Source organism: Pyrgilauda ruficollis, unplaced genomic scaffold, assembly GCF_017590135.1.
Source record: "Pyrgilauda ruficollis isolate IOZ18807 unplaced genomic scaffold, ASM1759013v1 scaffold72, whole genome shotgun sequence".
Lineage (NCBI taxonomy): Eukaryota > Metazoa > Chordata > Aves > Passeriformes > Passeridae > Pyrgilauda > Pyrgilauda ruficollis.
In genome coordinates, this window is record NW_024529044.1 from 900,393 (window position 1) to 921,049 (window position 20,657).

The 20,657-nt window shown below is 57.0% G+C and overlaps 1 protein-coding gene across 1 annotated transcript in view; it reads left to right on the forward strand.

Moving 5' to 3' along the window:
- The first annotated feature begins 4,906 nt into the window (after window positions 1-4,906).
- The window catches only part of SLC39A11 (solute carrier family 39 member 11), a 70,768-nt gene continuing 55,017 nt past the window's right edge, over window positions 4,907-20,657 (forward strand). The window contains exons 1-4 of the mRNA XM_041485841.1: window positions 4,907-4,962; window positions 6,019-6,132; window positions 7,208-7,246; window positions 11,150-11,308. Of these exons, the coding sequence (XP_041341775.1) occupies window positions 6,025-6,132; window positions 7,208-7,246; window positions 11,150-11,308 (306 nt within the window). The 5' untranslated portion in view covers window positions 4,907-4,962; window positions 6,019-6,024. The remainder of the gene's footprint in view (window positions 4,963-6,018; window positions 6,133-7,207; window positions 7,247-11,149; window positions 11,309-20,657) is intronic.

Genomic DNA, 20,657 nt, shown 5'->3' on the forward strand with positions numbered 1-20,657 from the left:
TGGTTTGTTTGGGATCTTGAGAGCAATTAAATTATCTCTATTCCTGCCCCTCTTCCCATCACTTGTCCAGGAGACAATAGAGAGCAGGAAATTAAGAGTGACTGTGAACAAAGAGCCCCGCGCTGAGGCTGCCGAGTGCGGCCGGGAGCTCCTCGTTTTCACTTCGCCATCCACTTCCCAAGGCGGATCTAAAGACATCAGGTCCTGGAGCACCGGCAGAGTCGTTATCAGCCTCATTAATCTTTAGGAGGCAGGAAAAAGCTGCTTCTGCTGAAGATGGTGTGGGAATTAATGTCCCGGTAATAGTGGGAGAGGAGGGGGGGTGAAGGGGATGCTCGGCTGCTGTGAGGGGATCGGATCTCCGGGGTGTCCCGTGGAACGGCAGTCCATGGCTGGCTGCACCAGCCCCCGGAGGAGGGAGGAGAGCCCAGGAGAGGCGTTTAGTGCCCTGTGCCCTTTCCAGAGCTGCTTTATCCTCTCCTGGCTGGTTCGTGTGCCCTGCAGCGATGTCCTTCCCCCGGCAGTGGTGGCCGGGAGCATTCCCAGCGCTGCTCCTGAATCTCTCCCCGGAGCAGATGATGCCACCACGTCCCTCCCCGGGGCTCCCTGGTCACCAAGCCATGGCACCGAGACCACCCCAGCCCAGCTGGCAGGGGCCTCTCCCGGCTGGAGAGAGCCCAGGGGGCTGGAGCAGCGGGCAGGGGGAGCACAGGGTGCTTCCAGCTCCTGGGGCTGCCTGGGGAGCAGCAGGGCTCCAGCCCCTCCCTGCCTCTCACTTCCACCTCGCTGGGAAACCGGGGCCAGGGAGCTGGGGGAATCCAGCCAGTTCAGCCTGGCTGAACCCAGATCTGATCTTCATTAAAAACCCCATCAATTTAATGAAATGATGGCCCGGTGGGTACTGAGGAGCTGATGGGAGCTGATCTCCATCCAGGAGGAGGGCAGCAGCAGCTGCCTGAGTCAGGAAGCCATCCTTGAGCCTTTTGAAGGGATTTTTATTTTTCATTCTGCCTAGTTTTGGGGCTGAATTAAAGCCCAGTGCAGAGTCTGCTCTGCATCCCTGGGTGGTCCCTGGTTCGGAGGGACGCTGTACCAGCAGCTGGTTTGGTGCTGGCAGATAAACTCCTCTTTGTCCTTTTGCCTGGGAAGCATCAACAGCGCTGAAAAGCGATTTACTGGCAGGGCTGGAGAGAGGAGGAACACACAGCCCCTTCCCACACAGCGAAATAACCCCTGGGAGAGGGGCACGGGGGTTATGTGACCACAGAGAGGCTTTAAAAACCCTTCCAAGCTTTCTGCCATCCCTTCCCAGCTGTTCCACAAGAGTCCCTGTGGAAAACAGAGCTCTCGACCCCTGTCCTGGAAATGAGTGTTGTAAGGAGCTGGGGCTGGGATGCCAACGGAGGGGTAGGGTGAGCTGGCCTTTCTCCTGGATCCATGGCATGGAGGCAGGAATGGAGGGGGCTGGGCTGGGCTGGGCTGGGAGGGGGTGCAGCTGCTGTCCCCCAGGAGGGGAAGGATTTGCTGTGCAGCCAGCCCCAGCATCCCTGTGGATCTCTTGGAGATGATGATCTCTCTTTGGAGAGCCGGCCCTGAGCAGCTCCGTGGTGCCCCAGCCCCCTCCTCCCCTCTGCCCTCAGAGGGACCCTGCTGTCCCCTGCGGCCGTGGGGACAAGGCCAGCACAGGCAGGGATGACCGTGCTGTTTCTGTCCCAGGGACACTCGGGCTGGCACTGCCCTTTCCCTGCCTTTTCCCATCCCAGCTCCAGCCCAGCAGCCCCAGGTGTCTTCGGTGGCTCTGCTGATTCGTGCCTGGAGGCGGCCTGGCCGCGTTTCAGGGATGCCCGGGCTGGGGGGAGGCTTCGCTCTCTGCTAATTAGCCAGACAAACAGTCTGGGCCATGTCCCCGCACCCCGAGGCGCGGCAGGACCGGCTGGTGGCTGCCAGATCTAATCGGGAGCGTCTGCAGCGCTGATGGATGGCGGGGGAGAGGCGCTGGCGCCGTCACCTGCGCCCGGGGCAGCATCCGGACCTGCCGGGATCCGGGGCAGCATCCAGAACCTCTCAGGATCCGGGGCAGCATCCAGAACCTCTCAGGATCCGGGGCAGCATCCAGAATCTCTCAGCATCCGGGGCAGCATGCGGACCTGGCATCCGGGGCAGTGCTCCACCCCTGGGATCCAGGGCAGCATCCAGAACCTCTCAGGATCCAAGGCAGCATCCATATCCCACGGGATCCAGGGCAGCATCCAGACCTGCTGGGATCCAGAGCAGCATCCACACCCGAGATCTGGGGCAGGGTCCAGAATCTCTCAGGATCTGGGGCTGCATCCACACCTGGGATCCAGGGCAGCATCCAGAACCTCTCAGGATCCAGGGCAGCATCCACACCCGGGATCCGGGGCAGTGTCCCCCGCCGGGATCCAGGGCAGCACCCACACCCCCAGCGCTCTCTGCACCCCGGGGGTCTCCCCTCCACACCCCATCCCGGCTCCTGCTGCTTCCAGACCTCCCCACAGGCGGTTCCTTCCTCCCCCGCCGCCCTGTCCTTCTCGGCCCGCCGTTATTTGCTCCCTAATTGGTTTATTGATCTCCGGAGGGGCAGGCAGGGCTCGGCCGCCGCCTGGCCGGTGAATCACGGCCCGGAGCGCTGACACTAATGAGCCTTTGGCAGGCGCGGCCCCAGATCCCGGCTCCTGTGCCGGCTGTGCCCGGCTCCCGGGAGGGTCCTGGCGTTAAACCGGGCCTGAGCAGGCTGCCTGTGGCAGCCGGGCTTTGTTCCAGCTGGCAATGTCACGGCTGGTGCCAGCACCCGCTGGGACTCCGCGCTGTCCCTGCCCTGCACAGGGACCCTCGTGTCCCTCCCGGCCAGCCCAGGCCGCAGGAGAAGGATGGAAGCGTTCCTTTGTGTCCTGGGACAAATCGGGGACCTCAGCCCGTGGGATGGGACCGTGACCCCGCCTGGCCCGTCCTTGGGGACAGCCCCGCGTGTCCTCACTGCCTGTCTCGCCATCCCGGCTGGCTCCAGGCTGACACAGATGGATTTGGGTTGGGAAAGAGCCCGGCCGTGAGCCCAGCCTGCACGGAGGGGACACTGCAGGGACATGCTGGCCCTTCCCAGGGACACCCTCAGCCGGCAGTGCCTGGTGCCAGCCCTGGGCGGGACATGCCTCTCTGCCCAGACAGTTTTATGGCAAAAAATCCCAAAGGATTTGGTGCTGGCTGCTCCCTGGAGCTGCCCCTTGTAGGGTCTCTTTCCCCCTGATGGGGGATGGCAGAGGATTTGTCCCCTCTGGGTGTTAAAAGTGCATTTTAGGGGCTCTGGGCCTGCTCCTTCCCTGCTGGACTGGCAGGGCTGTGACACTGACACAGGCAGGGCTGTGACACTGAGGGGACAGGCAGGGCTGTGACACTGACACAGGCAGGGCTGTGACACTGACACAGGCAGGAATGTGACACTGAGGGGACAGGCAGGGCTGTGACACTGACACAGGCAGGGCTGTGACATTGGGACAGGCAGGGCTGTGACACTGACACAGGCAGGGCTGTGACACTGAGGGGACAGACAGGGCTGTGACACTGACACAGGCAGGGCTGTGACACTGGGACAGGCAGGGCTGTGACACTGACACAGGCAGGGCTGTGACATTGGGACAGGCAGGGCTGTGACACTGACACAGGCAGGGCTGTGACACTGAGGGGACAGACAGGGCTGTGACACTGACACAGGCAGAGCTGTGACACTGGGACAGGCAGGAATGTGACACTGAGGGGACAGGCAGGGCTGTGACACTGAAGTGTCCCTGCACACAGAAGTGACACTGGGGACCGTGGGTGGCAGTTGGTTTTGCTGATGCTCCTGCACAGAGCCACCACGGCTGTCCCCATTGCCACCCACACGTCCCCAGGCAGGGCCATTGCTGCCAGCCGCCCCCAGCCCGGTGCAGCGTGTCCCCAGGGCCAGCCCTGCCAGGTCACAGCTGTCACAGTGTCACCCAGACCCCAGGGGTGGCGGGGGCAGCTCCGTGTGTCTGTCCCCGTGTCCCTTCCAGCTGGCACCTGGCCCCGCAGCTAATGAAGGATGCAGCAATTACGGGGCCAGATTGATTAAATCCTAAATCAGGGAGCTTTCAAACGGCCCTGACCTTTCCCAGCTGGGGCTGAGCAGAGGCTGTGGCACACAGCTCATGAGATGTGTCCTTCTGCCACCCCTGCTCCGTCTGGTGTGGCACAGGGGGGACACCAGGCTCTGTGACCGGGGGGAATCGGGGACAGCGCTGCCTCTGCCCCCCGCCCCTGGAATGATGGTTTTGGGGGTGTCAGGGCATCAGGAGAAATTCCTGCATGGAAAGGTTGTGAAGCATCAGAGGAGCTGCCCAGGGAGGTTTGCAGTGCCCATCCCTGGAGGTGGCACCCGGAGCTCTGCCCTGGGGACAGAGCAGGACTCGGTGACCCCAGAAATCTTATCCAGCCTCAATAATTCCGGCATTCTGTGACATCCACGAGCGGACAGGTGACTCTGGCTGCACCCCCGAGTGGCAGCGAGGGTCGCTAGCCACGGAGCGAGCTCTGCTCGCCCTGTGCGCTGCCCCACGCTGCCACGTGCTGCTCATTAGCGTTGTTAATTAGCCGGGCTGATTACGGGCGCGGCCAGCGCGGGGGTGGCAGTAAGGAAGAGACTCTAAGGGCACTCTAATGACAAGGCGGAGCTGTGTCCGGGGGTCTCTTTGCAGCGGAGGGGTGGTGACAATGACACGACAATGCCAGCGCCGCCTTCTCGCGCCCGCCCGCGCCGCCCGCCCGCCTGGCTTTGTGGCGGGCGCGCCCGCGCCAACCGCAGAGCCGCGGGCGGCCCGCCCCCGCCGCGCTGCCATTGGCTGAGGACTCCGGGGGGCGGGGCCAGCCTGCGGACACGTGTGCGCACCCGGAAGCGGCGGCGGGACCGGCCCGGCCCGGGTGCAGGTACCGGGGGGAAGCGGGCCCGGCCGGAGCGGGGATCCGCGGGGGATGCGGTGTTCCGGCACCCTCCGCTGTGAGCGGGCCCCGGCACCACCCCGGAACGCCGCGTTTGCGGGGTGCGGGGGTCCTGGCAGCGGCCGGGGCGCCGCGTTTGGGGGTTCGGGCCCTGCGGGGCTGCGGGGCCGAGGGGGTTCGGGCGGCCTGGGGTGAGCCAGCGGCTCAGGGGGGTCCGGGATTGCGGGGGTCCTGGGGCTGGCCCGGAAGGGGCAAGTTTGGGGGGCTCGGGGTCTGGGGGCTCCGGGACCGGCCCCGCGGCTGGAGGGCCCGGGGGTGCCGATGAAGGGTTGGGGGAGGGGATTTTTGGGGTGTTAGGGTGCTCCTGCGTGGGCTGCAGGACCCCTGTAGGGAGGGGGAATCTTCCGAGGGGGGTCTGAGCCGGGCACGCACCTGCAGGGGTTGGGAAAAGCCTCGGGACGAGGCTGGGAGAGCCTTTGAAGCTGCCAGTGTCTATATTTCATATCTATTCACATATAAATCTGTCAGTGCCTGTGTATCCCATCTATTTACACATAAATGTATCCATGCAGGCATGTGTCATAAATTCCTTAATCTGCATTTCCAGCCTGGGAATGAATTAGAAACTATATTATAACTTAATGTATCTATAATTATACATATTAATTATAAATATCAATTATGAATTCATTAAGCTGTATTTCCATGGCACTGCCAGTCTCTGGGCCATTCCTGGGGTTGGTAGCCCATGCCCCAGGGTTTGTTGCCCTTTTCCCCTTCCCCGAGGTGCAGGGAGCAGGTGCTGTGAGGGTTTTCACCTTCCACACCAGGATAGCCGGGCTGGGGGCACAAAAAGGGGCCTGGGCTCCAGGTGGGATGTGCTGGGTCCTGATGAGCTCGGCTTAAATTGCAAAGCCTCGCCTAAGGGGGCAAGGGAGCTTGGGGTGGGTGGTTGAGCTGGCTGGGCCCGGTGCTGCAGAGGGGTTTGGGTGGGGTTTGGGTTTGGGGGGCTCTGGCAGCTCTCCCCAGGTTCCCTGTCCCTAGGCCAGCATGATCCCGGGGCTGGGCCCGGTGCTGCAGGCGCTGCTGGGGACGCTGCTCACCTGGGCGCTGACGGCGGCCGGCTCGGCGCTGGTGTTCGTGTTCTCCAGCGGGCAGGTGAGCCCTGGCATCCCACAGATCCCACAGGATCCCCACCCTAGGGCATCCCCAGAGCCCCTGGGGGTAGCCCCTGAGCCCTGGAATCAGCCCCTGAGATCGTACAGGATCCCGATCCAAGGGCAGGCGAGCCCTGGGGCAGCCCCTGAGCCCCAGGATCCCACAGGATCCCAATCCAAGGGCAAATGAACCCTTGGGAGGAGCCCCATAGCCCCTGGGATCCTACAGGATCCTGATCTAAGGGCACGTGAGCCCTGGAATCAGCCCCTGAGCCCCAGGATCCCACAGGATCCCAATCCAAGGGCAGGTGAGCCCTGGCATCCCTCCCCAGCCCTGGCATCCCACAGGATCTGGCCTGTGCCCTGCTCCTGGCTGGGTTTTCCTGCCTGCTCCCATATCTGAGGGACAAGAAGAAGAAAAATCCGGCTCCCAGCACACAGGAGGGGAAGGAAATCAAACTGCTGAGGCTGGAATGTGCTGCTGGGGCTCTGGAGCCAGGGGCAGGGCTCAGGGCTCTGGGTGTGTGGGGAGCTGCAGCTCCCCTGCCTCTAGCCTGGTTTTGCTGCCACGTTTCCAGGGCAGGATTTGGGTCAGTCCATGTTCAGAATGAGCAAACTGGGGAGCTCTAAGTCATTCTGGATCCAAAATTAGAGACACCCTGGCCAGGGTGCTCCAGATTGCCCAGATGGATTTATTATTTATGCCTCAGTCTTGTGATGCTTTATTCAGGAGGTGGCTGCTGGGGGAGGCTCCCTTTGGAGGAGCACTTGGGTTTCCTGCCTTGGGGAGGGGTAAAAACCTGCCCTGGGAGGGGCAGGGACACCCCCACTGCCCCAGGGTGCCCAAACCCCAATGCCCAGCCTGGCCTTGGGCGCTGCCAAGCATCCAGAGGCTGCTCTGGGATCCCATCCCAGGGCACATTCCTGCCCTGAACCCCATCCCCTGGCAGCGGGGAGCCATTCCCTGTTGTGCAGAGCCCTCTCCAGCCTGGTGGAGCCTCTCCCAGCTCCCCAGCACTGGGGCAGTGCTCTCACACTCAGAGTTCAGGGTGGTTTGTGTTTGGTTTTATTTCCAGAGGCGGATCCTCGATGGGAGCCTGGGCTTCGCTGCAGGGGTGAGTGCAGCCTCCTCCTCCTCCTCCCCCGTGTTCTCTGCAGTCCCTCCACGCTCGTTTGGGTGCCCACTCGAGTTAAAATCCCTTGGATGACTCCCTGAGGGCAGGGAAGGGCTCAGGCTGCTCCTGGCTGAGGGTGGAGGTGGCACCAGGACGGGCACAAGGCCACCGAGCTGCCCACGCTGCCTTTGGCTCTCTGCAGTTCAACTTTCCTCCTTTCCTGGGGGCTCTGGGATGGGCTGGGGCTGCTGTGCCTGCCTGCCTTTGTGCTTTAAACCCTCAGGAGGGGAGGGAAGAGAGAGCTGCAGTTCTCCATGGAAGCTGCACATGAAATGTTGGGCTCCTGGCAGCCTCTCCTGGAGGAAAACCTGGAACTTGAGGGCTTGGGACTTGTAGAGGGGCTTGGGAATTGTGCAGGGGCTTGGGAATGTGGGGCTGGCACTGCCCAGGTGCTGGGGCAGGTGGGGTCCCACCCAGACTCATTAAATCCCCTTTGTTTCCCTCATTAAAGATCCAGTCCAGCTGCTCAACCCAACCCTGCAGGTGCTGGGGTCACCTGGGCTCTGCCAGGTGTGCCTGGCTGTGTCCTGCCAGGGCAGGTGGCACCGGGGTGCTGTGCTGGGTGACAGGGGCTGGGTTTGCTCCCTGCAGGGTGGGGATTGTTCCCCTTGGTGGCTGTGGGGGATCCTTGGGCTGACATTTCTGCAGGAATCCCATCAGGATGAGGGGCTGCTGTCCTGGCTGAGGCCACCAGGTCACCCTGGCAGCAGCTCTGAGTCAGCCCTGCCTGGCCCAGGTGTGGCTCAGGGAGCAGAACTCCTGCAAACATTTGCTTTTCCCTCAGCTCTTCCAGCTGGCAGGGCTCAGAGCAGGAAGGGGGAATTGTCCCTGGGGTGTCTGGAGGGGCCAGGCAGCCCTGGGGACACTGGGACAGGCAGCCCTGGTGAGACCAGGATCCCCTGAGTTTGAATTTTCCCAGCTGGGCAGCGTTGCCATTGCTTGACCAGCAGCTGGGTCTCCATCTTTTCCCTGCCTCAAAAGGGTTTAACAACACAAGGAACTTTCCCTGCTCCTCCTTTTTTCCTTCCTTTCTCGCCCTCCCCCCCCCATTTTTAAATTCCTTTCTCCCCCTGCCCCCTTTTTTCCTCCCTTTCCCCCCATTTTTTCCAGCAGCTGGGTCTCCATCTTTTCCCTGCCTCAAAAGGGTTTAACAACACAAGGAACTTTCCCTGCTCCCCCTTTTTTCCTTCCTTTTTCGCCCTCCCCCCCCATTTTTAAATTCCTTCCTCCCTTTCCTCCCCATTTTTCCCTCCCTTTCCCCCCCATTTTTCCCTCCCTTAGTGTCCAGGACCCTGCAGATGCTCCAGCTGCTCTGGGGGTGCTGGGGTGAGCCTGGCCACGTGGATAAATTGAACTGGGATGAACTGGGAGTGTACTGGGAGCACGCTGGCAGCTGAGGCTGCCCCTGTTGGTGGCACAGGTGTCACCTGGGCTGGGGGAGGGCCCTGTGCAGCTCAGCTCCCCCCAGCCCTGCCCCTGCTCCTCTGCCTTTGCCCTGCCTCAGTTCCCTCTCTGGCAGTCCCAGCCAATCCAGGGTTTTGCTGCAGGCTCCTCCGAGGTGATGTGTTTCCATAGAGACAAAGCTTTGCTTGCTGGGGCATCTGATGGGAAATTCTGCCTTTTCTCTTAAATCTTGATATCCTTACATGAGATTTTTTTATTTTTATTTCTATTTTTTCCCCCCAGCTGTTCTCTGTGGTGCTGCTGGGCTGGGCTCAGCCACCAGGAACAAACACCTGCAGCCCCTTTCCCTGCAGCCTGGTACAGCTTTTCCTCTGCCTGGGCTGCACTTTGGGTTTTTCTCTGTCCCAGGTGCAGCAGCAAATCATCCTCAGCCCTCCCCAGGCACTCTGGGATCAAATATTCCCTTAAAACAACATCAGGAACTCACTCAGCTCTGCTGAGGCTCTTAATGAAGCCAAGTGGAAAAGTTTGGCCAGGAAAGTGCCCTGCCAATGTCTTCATGTTCCACCTGCCTTTCTCACCTCCTTTTCCAGCATTTCCTGCTCCCCAGTGTCCCTTGGTGTTCCCATTCCCATCCCAGGGATCCCATAGGAGGGTGGCCAGGCCCTCCTGCTTTAATGAGGATTTAATTGCAGCCCAGCCCTGGGTGTGAAGCTTATGGCTCTGTTTATTCTGAATTTTAACATAAAAGCTGCTGTGAGGCTCCACAGGCACAGGGGCACTGCTGGATCCCTGAGTTTGGGGGCTAAGGAAAAGCCCAGAATTTGGGGAATCCTTCACTGAATCCCTGTGGAAGGAGGTGCCAGCCCTGGGAGAGGTTTGGGTTTAAATCCTGCTGTGTTTGAAGGCATTCCCACCAGAGGGAGGGCACAGATCTGGATTCACTGGTTGGATTTTTGTCTCTTGTCCCACTGCTGGAGCCCAGTGAGGCTTTGGGGTCCCTGAGCTTTGGGTGCCCCCTGCCTGCTCCATGTTTTCCCAGTCCTGCTGCATTTATGGCATTGTGGCATCTTTGGAGCACAAAGGCTGTGAAAATGCCCCAAATCCACTTTGGGTCCCTGGCTCAGTGGGGCTGGAGCGGGGAGAAGATGTGGACAGTCCTCAGTGCCCCAGTGGTCCCAGGTTTGTTGATCCAGGGGGATTTTCCTGTTTTGTTCCTGCCCTTGCTGGCTTGGGGATGCTGCAGCCTGGGTGCTGTCCCTGGCTGGGCCATGCAGGGCTTTGGGGACAGTTTGAATTTGTCACTTAACCTGGGTTGGTGGCAGGAATCCTCCCTTTTGGTCACCCCTGGAAACCCAGCTCTGACCCTGCCCTGGGTGGGCAGGAGCTCCAGGTGATCCTAAATCCCTAAATCCCACCCTGAGCTCAGGGTTGGGCTGAGGAGAAGCTGCTAAAGGACTCCCTTGCACCTTGGGGTGTTCTGTAAATCCATCACGGAGCCTTCCAGCGCCTGGGGTTACCAGAATAAATGGAATAAATCCCTTTTCCTCCACCTGGGGCTGGCTCAGAGCTGTGTCACCACTCCCCAGGAGCCCTGAGCTGTGGGATCCTGGCAGGATCTGGGGGCTGAGCTCTGCCAGGGCTCTGTTTGCCGTGGGGAAATGATATCTTAACATGAGCTGACAACATAATTCTCCAGAGCCTCTCCCTGTTGCCTGTGTTTCCACGCTGGGGTGTGTGGTTGTTTTTTAAAGGAGGTGGCATTTGAAATATGAGGTTTGACAGCCCTGCTTAAGCCTGACATGACAACCCTCGTTCCTCTTACTCACAGCAGCTCAGATTTACACAACCCCCAGGGGCTGCTGTCTGCAGCACAGGCAGCTCCTTCCTCCCTTCTCAGGAGGGCTGAGGGTGGCAGAGCCTGCTCCAAGTCCCTGAGCTGGGCAGCATCTCCTCCTGAGGGGCTTGGAGCTGCAGGAGAGGAGCTTTGGGTTGGAAGTTGAGAAGGAATTCTCTGGGAGGTGTTGGGACACTGGTAGGAGGTTTGGGTTGGAAGTTGGGAAGGAATTCTCTGGGAGGTGTTGGGACACTGACACAGGGTGCCCAGAGCAGCTGTGGCTGCCCCTGGATCCCTGGCAGTGCCCAAGGCCAGGTTGGACGGGGCTGGGAGCGCCGGGGACAGTGGCAGGTGTCCCTGCCGTGGTGGCACTAGTGGGATTTAAGGTCTTTTCCAGCCCAAACCATTCTGGGGCTCTGAGCATCCTGCCAAAGGAATTTCCTGGGGCTCTGGGGCTGCTGGGCAGAGCTGGGGTCACCTTCCCACAGCATCCTCCTGCTGCAGCTCTGGGCTCCTTCCCCTGGATCCTGCACCCATTTCTCCACTGGGATTTCAGCTTCCTTCCATCCCAGGGATTCTCACCACTCCCCTTCTGTCCCCAGGTGATGCTGGCAGCATCCTACTGGTCCCTGCTGGCCCCAGCCATTGAGCTGGCCCAGGAATCTGGGAGCTTTGGGGCCTTCTCCTTCTTCCCAGTGGCTGCTGGCTTTGCCCTGGGGGCAGCGTTTGTGTTCGGGGCCGACCTGCTGCTGCCAGAGCTGGTGAGTGGGACTGGGCTGGGGCTCATCCCAGAGCTGTGAGTGGGACTGGGCTGGGGCTCATCCCAGAGCTGTGAGTGGGACTGGGCTGGGGATCATCCCAGAGCTGTGAGTGGGGATTGTGGGGCTGGGGGCTCATCCCAGTGTTCATTTGTGAGGATTGTGGGGCTGGGAGCTCATCCCAGTGGGAATTCCCAGTTTGGGAGCTCCTCCCAGTGCTGTCAGAGGGAATTCCCAGTTTGGGAGCTCCTCCCAGTGCTGTCAGAGGGAATTCCCAGTTTGGGAGCTCCTCCCAGTGCTGTCAGAGGGAATTTCCAGTTTGGGAGCTCCTCCCAGTGCTGTCAGAGGGAATTCCAGGCTGGGGGTTCCTGCCCTTCCTGCAGCTGCAGGGAAGAGCAGCTGGTAGCTGGGCACGGGTGGATCCTCTCCCAGATTTAATGAATTTGAGATTTCCCTGAGCCCTGGCTGGCTCTGGCAGTGCTGGATGCAGATTTAGACTCGCTGAGCTCTGGGGTTTTTTTAATCTTCCTGTTTTTTCCCCCTTCACACTTTGCTTTTGTTCTTTTTGCTGGCAGCACTGCTCACACAGCTCAGGTGTGACCTCGTGTCCCAGCCCAGGGGCTGCATTTGCAGAGCTGCCAGCCCTGGCAGTGCTGCTCAATGCCAGCAGGCAGCCTGACTGGTGCTAAAATTACAAATAAATGGGGAGCTGGTGGATTTCTGCAGCTGGGAACATGAGAATGGTGCACTCAGTGAAGAGATTTCCATACATTTCCAGGGAGATCCTTCAATTTTCATGTTTAGTTTAGTGGGATTTTATTGGTCTGTGGTTATGAGGAAGGAGTGGGAGGTTTTAAAGAGTCTGTAGCACCAACCTTCCCCTTTCCCTGGTTTTTGGAGCCTCTCCTGACAGGTCTCAGCTCCAGTCAGGTGCATCCTCAGCTGGGAGGAGATTTACTGGGTGTTGTGCGGTCACTCTGTCTTGGTTTGAAAAGCCAGGTGTCTGCTAAGGAGGGCAGGAGCCTCCCCTGAAATGGAAAATGTAAACTTCTTCCTTCCAAATTATTACAATTTTGAAATTAAGGGGCTCTCATGCACAGACATGGGAGCAGGAATAACAGTTCTTTACTAGGGAAGAAAATAAAAATAAAATACAAATGCAGTAATACAAACCCACACTGCCAGAGTGAGAGCAGGAGCTGAGCCCTCCCTTAATTTAAAATTTATAGCAATTTGGAGTGGGGGGGGGCATTTACATTTTCCATGTCAGGGGAGGCTCCTGCCTTCCTCAGCAGGCACCAGGCTTTCCAAACCAAGACACCAATGAACAGCAGAGAACTGCCCCAGCTCTGACAGATGGAATTGGACACACAGCCCCAGCCTAAGCCACGCTCCCAGTGCCAGGGGATGAAATGCCCCTGGTGGGACTCTCCTCACCCTCTCCTCGCCCTCTCTGGGTTTTTTGGGGCTCCCAAATGCTCTGCAGGATTCAGGAGCTGCTCTTGGCTCTGTTGGGAGCTGTTTGGCTTTCCCTGCTGCTCTCCTTGTCCCAAAGTGTCCCCTGGGCTGGGCTGGATCCTCTGCCTCGGGCTGGTGCCTCCCAGCCGGATGGAGAAGCAGCTGGAGCACAAAGCCCACGTGTTCCTGCTGGTTGGGCTTTTTACTGGGTGTTCCTTGGGGAAAGTGGAATTCCTGTGTGGGGAAGAGCAGGGTGGAGTGACAGGGACAGGCAGGGAGGGTGCTGGCCTTGCAGGGAGCAGTGCAGGCATAAAAACATCCAATATTTCTTCAAATCCAGGTGCAGTGCTGCAGGAAGCAGTGCAGGCATAAAAACATCCAATATTTCCTCAAATCCAGGTGCAGTGCTGCTGGGAGCAGAGCTCTTGTCTCCTGGCTGCTTTGCTCCATGTGGGAATTCTGCACAGGGAGGATTTATGCCCTCAGTGGAGCTCAGGGAGGGTTTTTATCCCAAAGTAGTGCTGCTGTGTGTGTGTTCCTCCTGGAGAAGGGGCAGGAGCCATCCTATCAGGGTGTGCTTGATCCAAATCCTGCTCTTCCTCCCCCTGGGTGCCTTGGGAAGGGCCAGGAGAGCTGGCAGAGGGTGGGGGGCTCTGTGTGCCCTGCCTGGAGCAGCAGGAATGGCTCCTGGAGCTGGGCAGTGCCTTCAGGATGGGAATTTGGGGATGCTTTGGGCAGAGAACAGTGGTTATGGGGAGAGGTTAGAGCCGAGTGTGTGGAAATGAAAAAGTTGGCAGGGCTTGAGCCACCCCTGGGCTGGGAATGTGCTCTGGAGCCATCTCCCTTCCTTTGGAGCCCAGATTTCTCCCTGGGGACAGCCAGGAGTTGGTGAATGGGTCCCTCTGGGGCTCTCTGTGCCCCTGGGGCTGGCAGGGTGCTGGGGCAGCCAGGGCAGGAGGAGGGAGCACTGCCAGCCTGGCACAGCTCCAGGCTGCACAACAGCCACCTCTAAAAGCTTTTATCGACTCCTTATCAGCCCAGCCCTGCTCTGCTGGCAGCCAGAAGGGTTTTTATCCTGCCTCAGCCCTGCTGGAGCTGGGGCATCCTGGTGTGTGCTCCTGGCAGAGGAAGGGTTAAACTTGCGAGCAGCTGGAGTCATTCCATCCCTCACAAAAGGCAGATCTAATCTGTTACATCTTTATCTTCGCCTTTTCCCCCGGTGTTTGTTCATCCTCCGGCTGAGGAGGAGATGCTGGTGGGGCTTGGCAGACCTCCCCAGGAAATTTGGGGGCACTTGGAGGGCGAGGGCACGGCAAAAACAGATCCCAGCGGTTTGAGAAATGAGTTCTCCTTTATTTCCCCGAATCTTCTGGTATGGAGCCTCCAGTTTAACCTGTTTTTTTCTTTAAAGAGGCTTTCAGCTGCTGCTTGAGGAGGTTTTTGGTGCTGATGGGGCTGGGTGAGCCTCTGGTGCCTTTCCTAAAAAGGGTTTGGGGCTCAGCGTCTTCATTGCCAAGACCCAAAGCCTCTGAGGGAAAGTTTACTTAAAAATTCAGTGCAGCAGGTCCCTGATGGCTCAGCAGCTATTTTGGGTCTACTGAAAGGCATAAGAGTGCTGGAATTAAGTGTTATTATTCTCATCCTTCAAAGCTGTCGTGCAGCTCTGCTGCCTTGGGTGGGTTTTGTTCAGACTTTGGTGTTTTATTGGGTTTGGGATGTTCTTCTTGCCCTTCCTGGGCGATCCCACAAGGGGCCAGAGGATTCCCCAGCCCTGGCTCTGGGTTTCAGGCAGTCCCTGGCTGCTTTTGCTGCTGGATTTTCACGTGCAGGTGAAAATTGGAATCACCAGGAGCTGGCCCAGCTGCCCAGGGCAGGTGGATCCCCATCCCTGAGGGGCTTAAAGCTCTGTGGAGGTGGCACTTGGGGACATGACCATGGTGGCACTTGGTGTTCTCAGAGGGCTTTTGCCCCCTGAGTGATTCCATCACTCTCTGTGGGTCCCCAGGAGCTGTCCTGGGCAATGCTGAGGGTGTTCCCAAGCCCCCATGGTGGGTTTGGGGGCTCTGGGTGCAGTGCAGCCCTGTGGCTCCAGGAGCTCCCTGGCTCCTGCTTTTGATGGATCCCAGCCTCTGGGCAAGCAGGAATTCCCTGCTGGGACTGGGACAGGAGCAGGGAGAGGGAGCTGGTCCTGCTGGGAGCTGCAAACCCCCAGGAGCTAACAGCTCCTGCTCCTCCCACTCCTGTGCCTGCCTGCTGCCATCATTACTAAATTAAATAGGATAATGAGCCTTAATCAGCCTCATCTCCTCTCCCTCCATGCTCCACGTGGCTCAGGAGCCTCAGTGAGCCCAGGGAGGAGCCCCATCCCTGCCCTGTGGGGTGCTGGCTCTGGGGGTGTCCCTGGCAGCAGCAGGGGTTAATCAATAACCCAGGGAAGGCTGCTGGACCATCACAGCTCCAACAGGAGCTGCCAGCACCTGGGGTGTAAAAGATGGTCAGGGAGGGAGGATGGGCAGCCAGGGCTGTAATTCCAACCTGGAAATGCCATCTCCATTGGATTTTAGGGATGTTTTTTTCCCTTGTGTGCTGGGTACAGGGTTGGTGGTTTTATTTTGCTCCTGAGTACAGAGGAAATCAATAAAGCCTCATGTGATGGGCAGAGCATTCTTTGGGTTCAAACAAACAGCAGCTGAAGCCTTTTAAAAGCCTTTTGTGGGGCCGGGGTTTGTTCCATGGTGCTCACCCCTCATCCCACAGAGCCAGCACAGCCAAAATCCCTCTCTGGGCATTGTCCCACACCTGTTTTGGGAATAATTCAGGCTCTGCTCTGCAGCTGCCCTGAGGTTTCCCTGAGCAGGGTCAGGATGCTCCTGAATCCCCCTGACCCCTCCAAACAGAACTTTCTTGGTGCTCTTACCCTTTTCTGGATGTGCAAATCACGGTTTGAGGGCTCTTTGGGACTATGGTTTGGGACTGGATGTTTTGTACAGTCAATTTTGGGCTATTTTGGGCGAGAACTCTTGGGAAGGCTTTGAGAGCTGATGATCCCCTCGTGCCTGGCTCAGAATGTGCCTTCAGGGTGAATATTTTGCCTTCTAAACCCACACAAGTCCCTTTGTGGGAGGGAAAGCTGGGAATTGTGCATGGAGGAGGCTGCAGGAGGAGGAAGGACCATCAAGGTGTGGCTGCACATTGTTTAAAATTGCAATTTTTCCTTCAGGCCCAAACCACAGCAGGATTAGACCGTGGGGAGCAGCTTTTTTTTTGGGAGAGGGGGGCACTAGGAAGTGATTCCTGGTAAATAACTGCATTTTAGGGGGAATTTCTCCCAGGAAAAGGTGCCAGGCATTGGGAGGAGTTGGAGTGCCCATCCCTGGAGGTGGCACTCAGGGCTCTGGGCTGGGGACAGGGTGGGGAGGGGGCACAGCTGGGACTCTGAGATCTTTGAGGGCTTTTCCACCTCAATAATTCAGGGATTTTGGGACTCTCCACGTGGTGGGACAAGGCAGGGCAGTCGTGGGTGCTCTTGGAGGATGCCTGGAAGCTGCTCCTGCCTCTCTTTGATGGGTTCATTGTTCCAGGAGGAGCTGGGGAACTGCAGGGTCTGGTGGTTGATCAGCAGCTCTGAGATTCCTCTGATGCAATTTGCCCACTCCTGAGGGACCTGCCCAGCTCCCATTCCCGTTTTCATCTGCATTTTCCTCTTCAGCTGTGACTCCCAGCCAGTTAATTAGCTGCACAACCTCATTGCTGGGGCAGGTGGAGGGTTTTCAAGGCAGGATTTTCTGCTTTATTAAGTTCTGGAGTGTGGAGCTTTTCCCTGCTGGAGGGGGAGGATGGAGCTGGGGGCTCCTGCATTCCTGCTTTGCTCAGATTTCCTTTGCTCAGGGCAAAACAAACAGCAGCCCTTGTGTTTGTTTGGTTTTGTGGAGGCCTGGCCCTTTTCCACAGGCTCTGGGAGGAAGGAGGGATCTGGCTCTGAAGATGAAGAACTTTGATTTTTGGGAATGTAGCAAAGCCTCCCATTGGGAAACCTCCTTCCCTTCCATCTCCAAATAACCCAGAGTTATCTGGGCAGCTTGGGGTTACCTGGGTTTAATTGATTTATCAATTAACCCCAACCCAGAGGTTACAGATCCATGAGGGATTGATCCCTGTCTCCTGTCCCAGGTGGGATTTCTGCCATGAAAATCCCTGACCACCAAACCCACCTCTGGGATCCTGGGAAGGACTCAGAACCCCCAAATGTTTCTTTTCCATCTTTATCCATGGGATCCATGGAAAACCTGGTTGCTTCCCACCCCTGCCCTGCCCCTGGGCAGCAGTTCAGTGCTTGGAACCCAGTAGTGGCTGGATAGGTCGGAATTATTTGCCAAAAACCCCCACAAAATCCTAATTATCCTAATTTCTACCCAAGCATTTTGTTTTATTAATGGAGGTAAAGGCTTATTTACTGCCGCAGTGCAATTTGTCAGCTGCTCTTAATTAGAATTCTCTCTCATTATGCATCAAGCATTTCATAAAAGCATTATTTGGGAAGCCCCAGAGCTGGAGCTGCAGAGCTCCTTGATTCTGAGCTGGGCTTAAATCCCCTCCCACCCTGGTCAGGTTTGTGGGGTCTGGAGCAGTGTCATGGGCTGGGGTGAAAAATCCCTCTGGGAAAGAGCAGGGACTGAGAAATCCTGGCTTAATTCTTAATTCTTCATTCCACAAGCGCCTGCTCTGCACAGAGCCCCCTCCATCCTGAGCCTTTTTCCCCTGGAGCAGGAATTGCTGGGAAGGCTCCTGGTATTCCATGGGCTTTTCTCCTCTCCTGCTCTGACATTCCATGGGCTTTTCCCTCCTCCTGGCTCTGATATTCCCTGGGCTTTTCTCCTCTTCTGGTCTGATATTCCATGAGCTTTTCCTTCCTGACTCTGATATTCCCTGGGCTTTTCCCTCCTCCTGCTCTGACATTCCATGGGCTTTTCTCCCCTCCTGGTTCAGCCTTTGCTGCCTGAATTTTGCTTTTTGTCTGGGCCTGCCTCAGGCTGGTAAAAGAGAATATTCCCACAAAGAGGAGGAGCACCCAAGGATCTCCTCCCTGTCCTCCCCTGCCTCCTGCACCAGCCCCTGTTTATCCGGGGCTGTGGCTGCTCCCCCACATTTTGATCTCAAAATGTGCCTTTGCATTTGCTCAGAGCCGAACCCCAAATTAATTCCTCCACGGTGAAAGGCAAACCTGCCATTAAGGTGTCAGGGAAGCAGCAGGAGAGGTTCTGGCACTGCCTGAGGGAGGCAGGAGGGGAGAGCTGCTTCTGTGGGGATCCCCACGGCTCTGGAGCTGCAGGGGAAGCTCTGACTCACTGAGGAGGTTTTGCTGCTTTTTTTTGCCAAGGTGAGGATTAAATGTGTGAGAGGGTATTTCTTGTTGGGACTCAGATGTTTATTAGTTCTTTTCTATGTCACAAACTCTGAGTTCTGCAGCACTTCACTCCAGCAAACTAAAAATGGAGCCCCATCTCTCTCTGCAAGGCCTTTAAAGGATAAACTGTCCAATTAAGAAAGGACACTTAAATTATTTTTATTTTTAACCTAATAACCAACTACCTGTGTCCTGCAATGGGGATTTTTTATTTAATTACACAAAACCACCCAAACCCATGGAGAAGGAGCAGCCTCCACCACAAAACCTCCATCTTCCTTTATATATATATTACTATATATATTACTATATTCTAAACCCTTAAACTCTGAGTTTTCCACCCTGTGATATCACACACTTCTATTCCAACTCCACACCCACAATCCCAGGTCTATAATTTAATTTTGGGAGCCTTCTCCATGGCCTGAGGTCAATGCAGTGTTCTCCTTGGGGGTCAGTGCCTGGCAGCACAGAAAGCCCCAAATTCTCAGCAGCCACCAGGGTTCCAACACCTCAGTCTGCTCCAGGCCCAGAGCTGGCTCTGCAGCTCCCTGCTGTGTCACCAGGGAGGGGACATTCCCAAGGAAGGGCATTCCTAATGGATGCTCAGTGGCCCCTTGACTCGTGGCTGCTGGTGGGATGGGGCGCGTTCCTACAGTGCCAAATCCCACAAAAGCCATCCCTGAGCTGGGATGGGGCACATTCCTACAGGACAAAATCCCACAAAAGCCATCCCTGGGCTGCTCCTGGGCTGGGATGGGGCAGGAGGGGCTTGTGATAGATGAGTAATGTGATGATTGACTATCACAATTAACAGACAAATCTCATGTACATAGGTTAAGAGAAGTTTTAAGGTTTATAGTTATGCTTTACCCCCTGGCGTTGTTATGGGCCAGTCAGGGTTGGGACATTTGGGAGTGTCAGGTTGTCCCTTTGGTAACATCTGAGCTCCAGTCAGGATTTGAGGATTGTCTTGGTTTGGAAATGGAAGAGATAAGGAAAACTGCCCACTGAACAGGAGACAGCTGTCACACAGATGGCAAATGGAATACATCTTGCCCTGCACTCTGGGACAAGGATTTAAACTCCACCACTGGGCAGGGAAAGAGGACTCAATGGACAGAACTTTGGGAAGGGTTAGAGGGTTAAAAGGTGAAACCTCCATTGTGGGGGTGAGCACATGGTGGGGAAATGCTTTGCTCATTTTCTCTATTCAGTCTGCTGTTGTATTTTTGACAAGGTTTAACAAACCTTCTGGGAGCGGTGAAAAGTGAGTGGCCATTTCTCACAGGCTGGAGCTGCTCCCTGGGAGTGCTGAGACCTCACTCACGTCCTCAGGGCTGGCTGAGCATCCAGAGGAAGCTGTGTGTTAAAATAATGGAATTAGGCACTGCTGGCTCTTCATTTGGGGCTGATGGATGGCTGCCTGAGCCCTGCTGCATCCTGCCAGAGCTCACCCTTCCCCAGCAATTCCCTCTGCAGAATCCTTGCTGAGGGAATATTGGGGAGGAATGAGCTGGTAATTGAAGGTTTGTTTGCTTTTTCCTCTCACCCTGGCTAAAAGCCTGTGAAAATCCACGTGGGAAAAGGGGTGGAACTGGTCCCTGCCAGGGTTTAATAAATGTGTGCAGAACAGCTCCTGTTGATCCCATCTGGTTATTAAAATCTCAGACAATTAAAATCTCACATTGTGGGGCACAAACCTCTCTGAGGGTTCTGGGGGTGTGAGGAAAATAAAAACCCTCCAGGAAAATACCCCTGAAGGTGGCTGGAACAGGCAAATCTCCTCCCAGCTCACAACTGGGAGTGATCTCCATCCTAACTGGTTTTGCTGGGCTCAGATTCTCTGCTTGGAGCAATTATTCCACAGAAAAATGAATTTTGCTGCTTTTGCTTGGGGCTTTTCCAGGATTCCTGGTGGGAAGGAGGTTGGTGACAGGAAACTCCTGATGCTGCAGGGATGGGGTTTGTTTTCGTTTTGTTGTTTGTTTTTTTGGCCAAAGCAGGGAAAACGTTCCTGTGCATTTGTTTTGGTGTGGCAGAGGTTACAAAAGCCACCGTCCCTTGTGCTGTGTCAGAGAAACACCCCGAGGGGATGGGGAGTGTGTCCCCTCCTCCTGCCCTGCCTGCAGCTCCCCTGCCTGTTCTCCTCCCTCCTGCCAAGGGAAAAGCCCCAAACGTGCCAGGGGAAACCCCAGGGGTTTATTTTTAATGTTTTATTTGGCTCAAGTGTTGTTTAAGCCGAAGGATGGGTTGGGCTGTGCCCACCTCCCCTGGTGGGGCTGGTGCCAGTGATGTTCCCTGTGCCCCTTTTGGGTGCCAGTGATGTTCCCTGTGCCCCTTTTGGGTGCCAGTGATGGTCCCTGTGCCCCTTTTGGGTGCCAGTGATGTTCCCTGTGCCCCTTTTGGGTGAAGTTCAGTTATAAAGCAATGCAGTGCAGAGTCAGGGAAATATAACAGCTAAAACTTGAGGCATGATTTCCCCCTTCA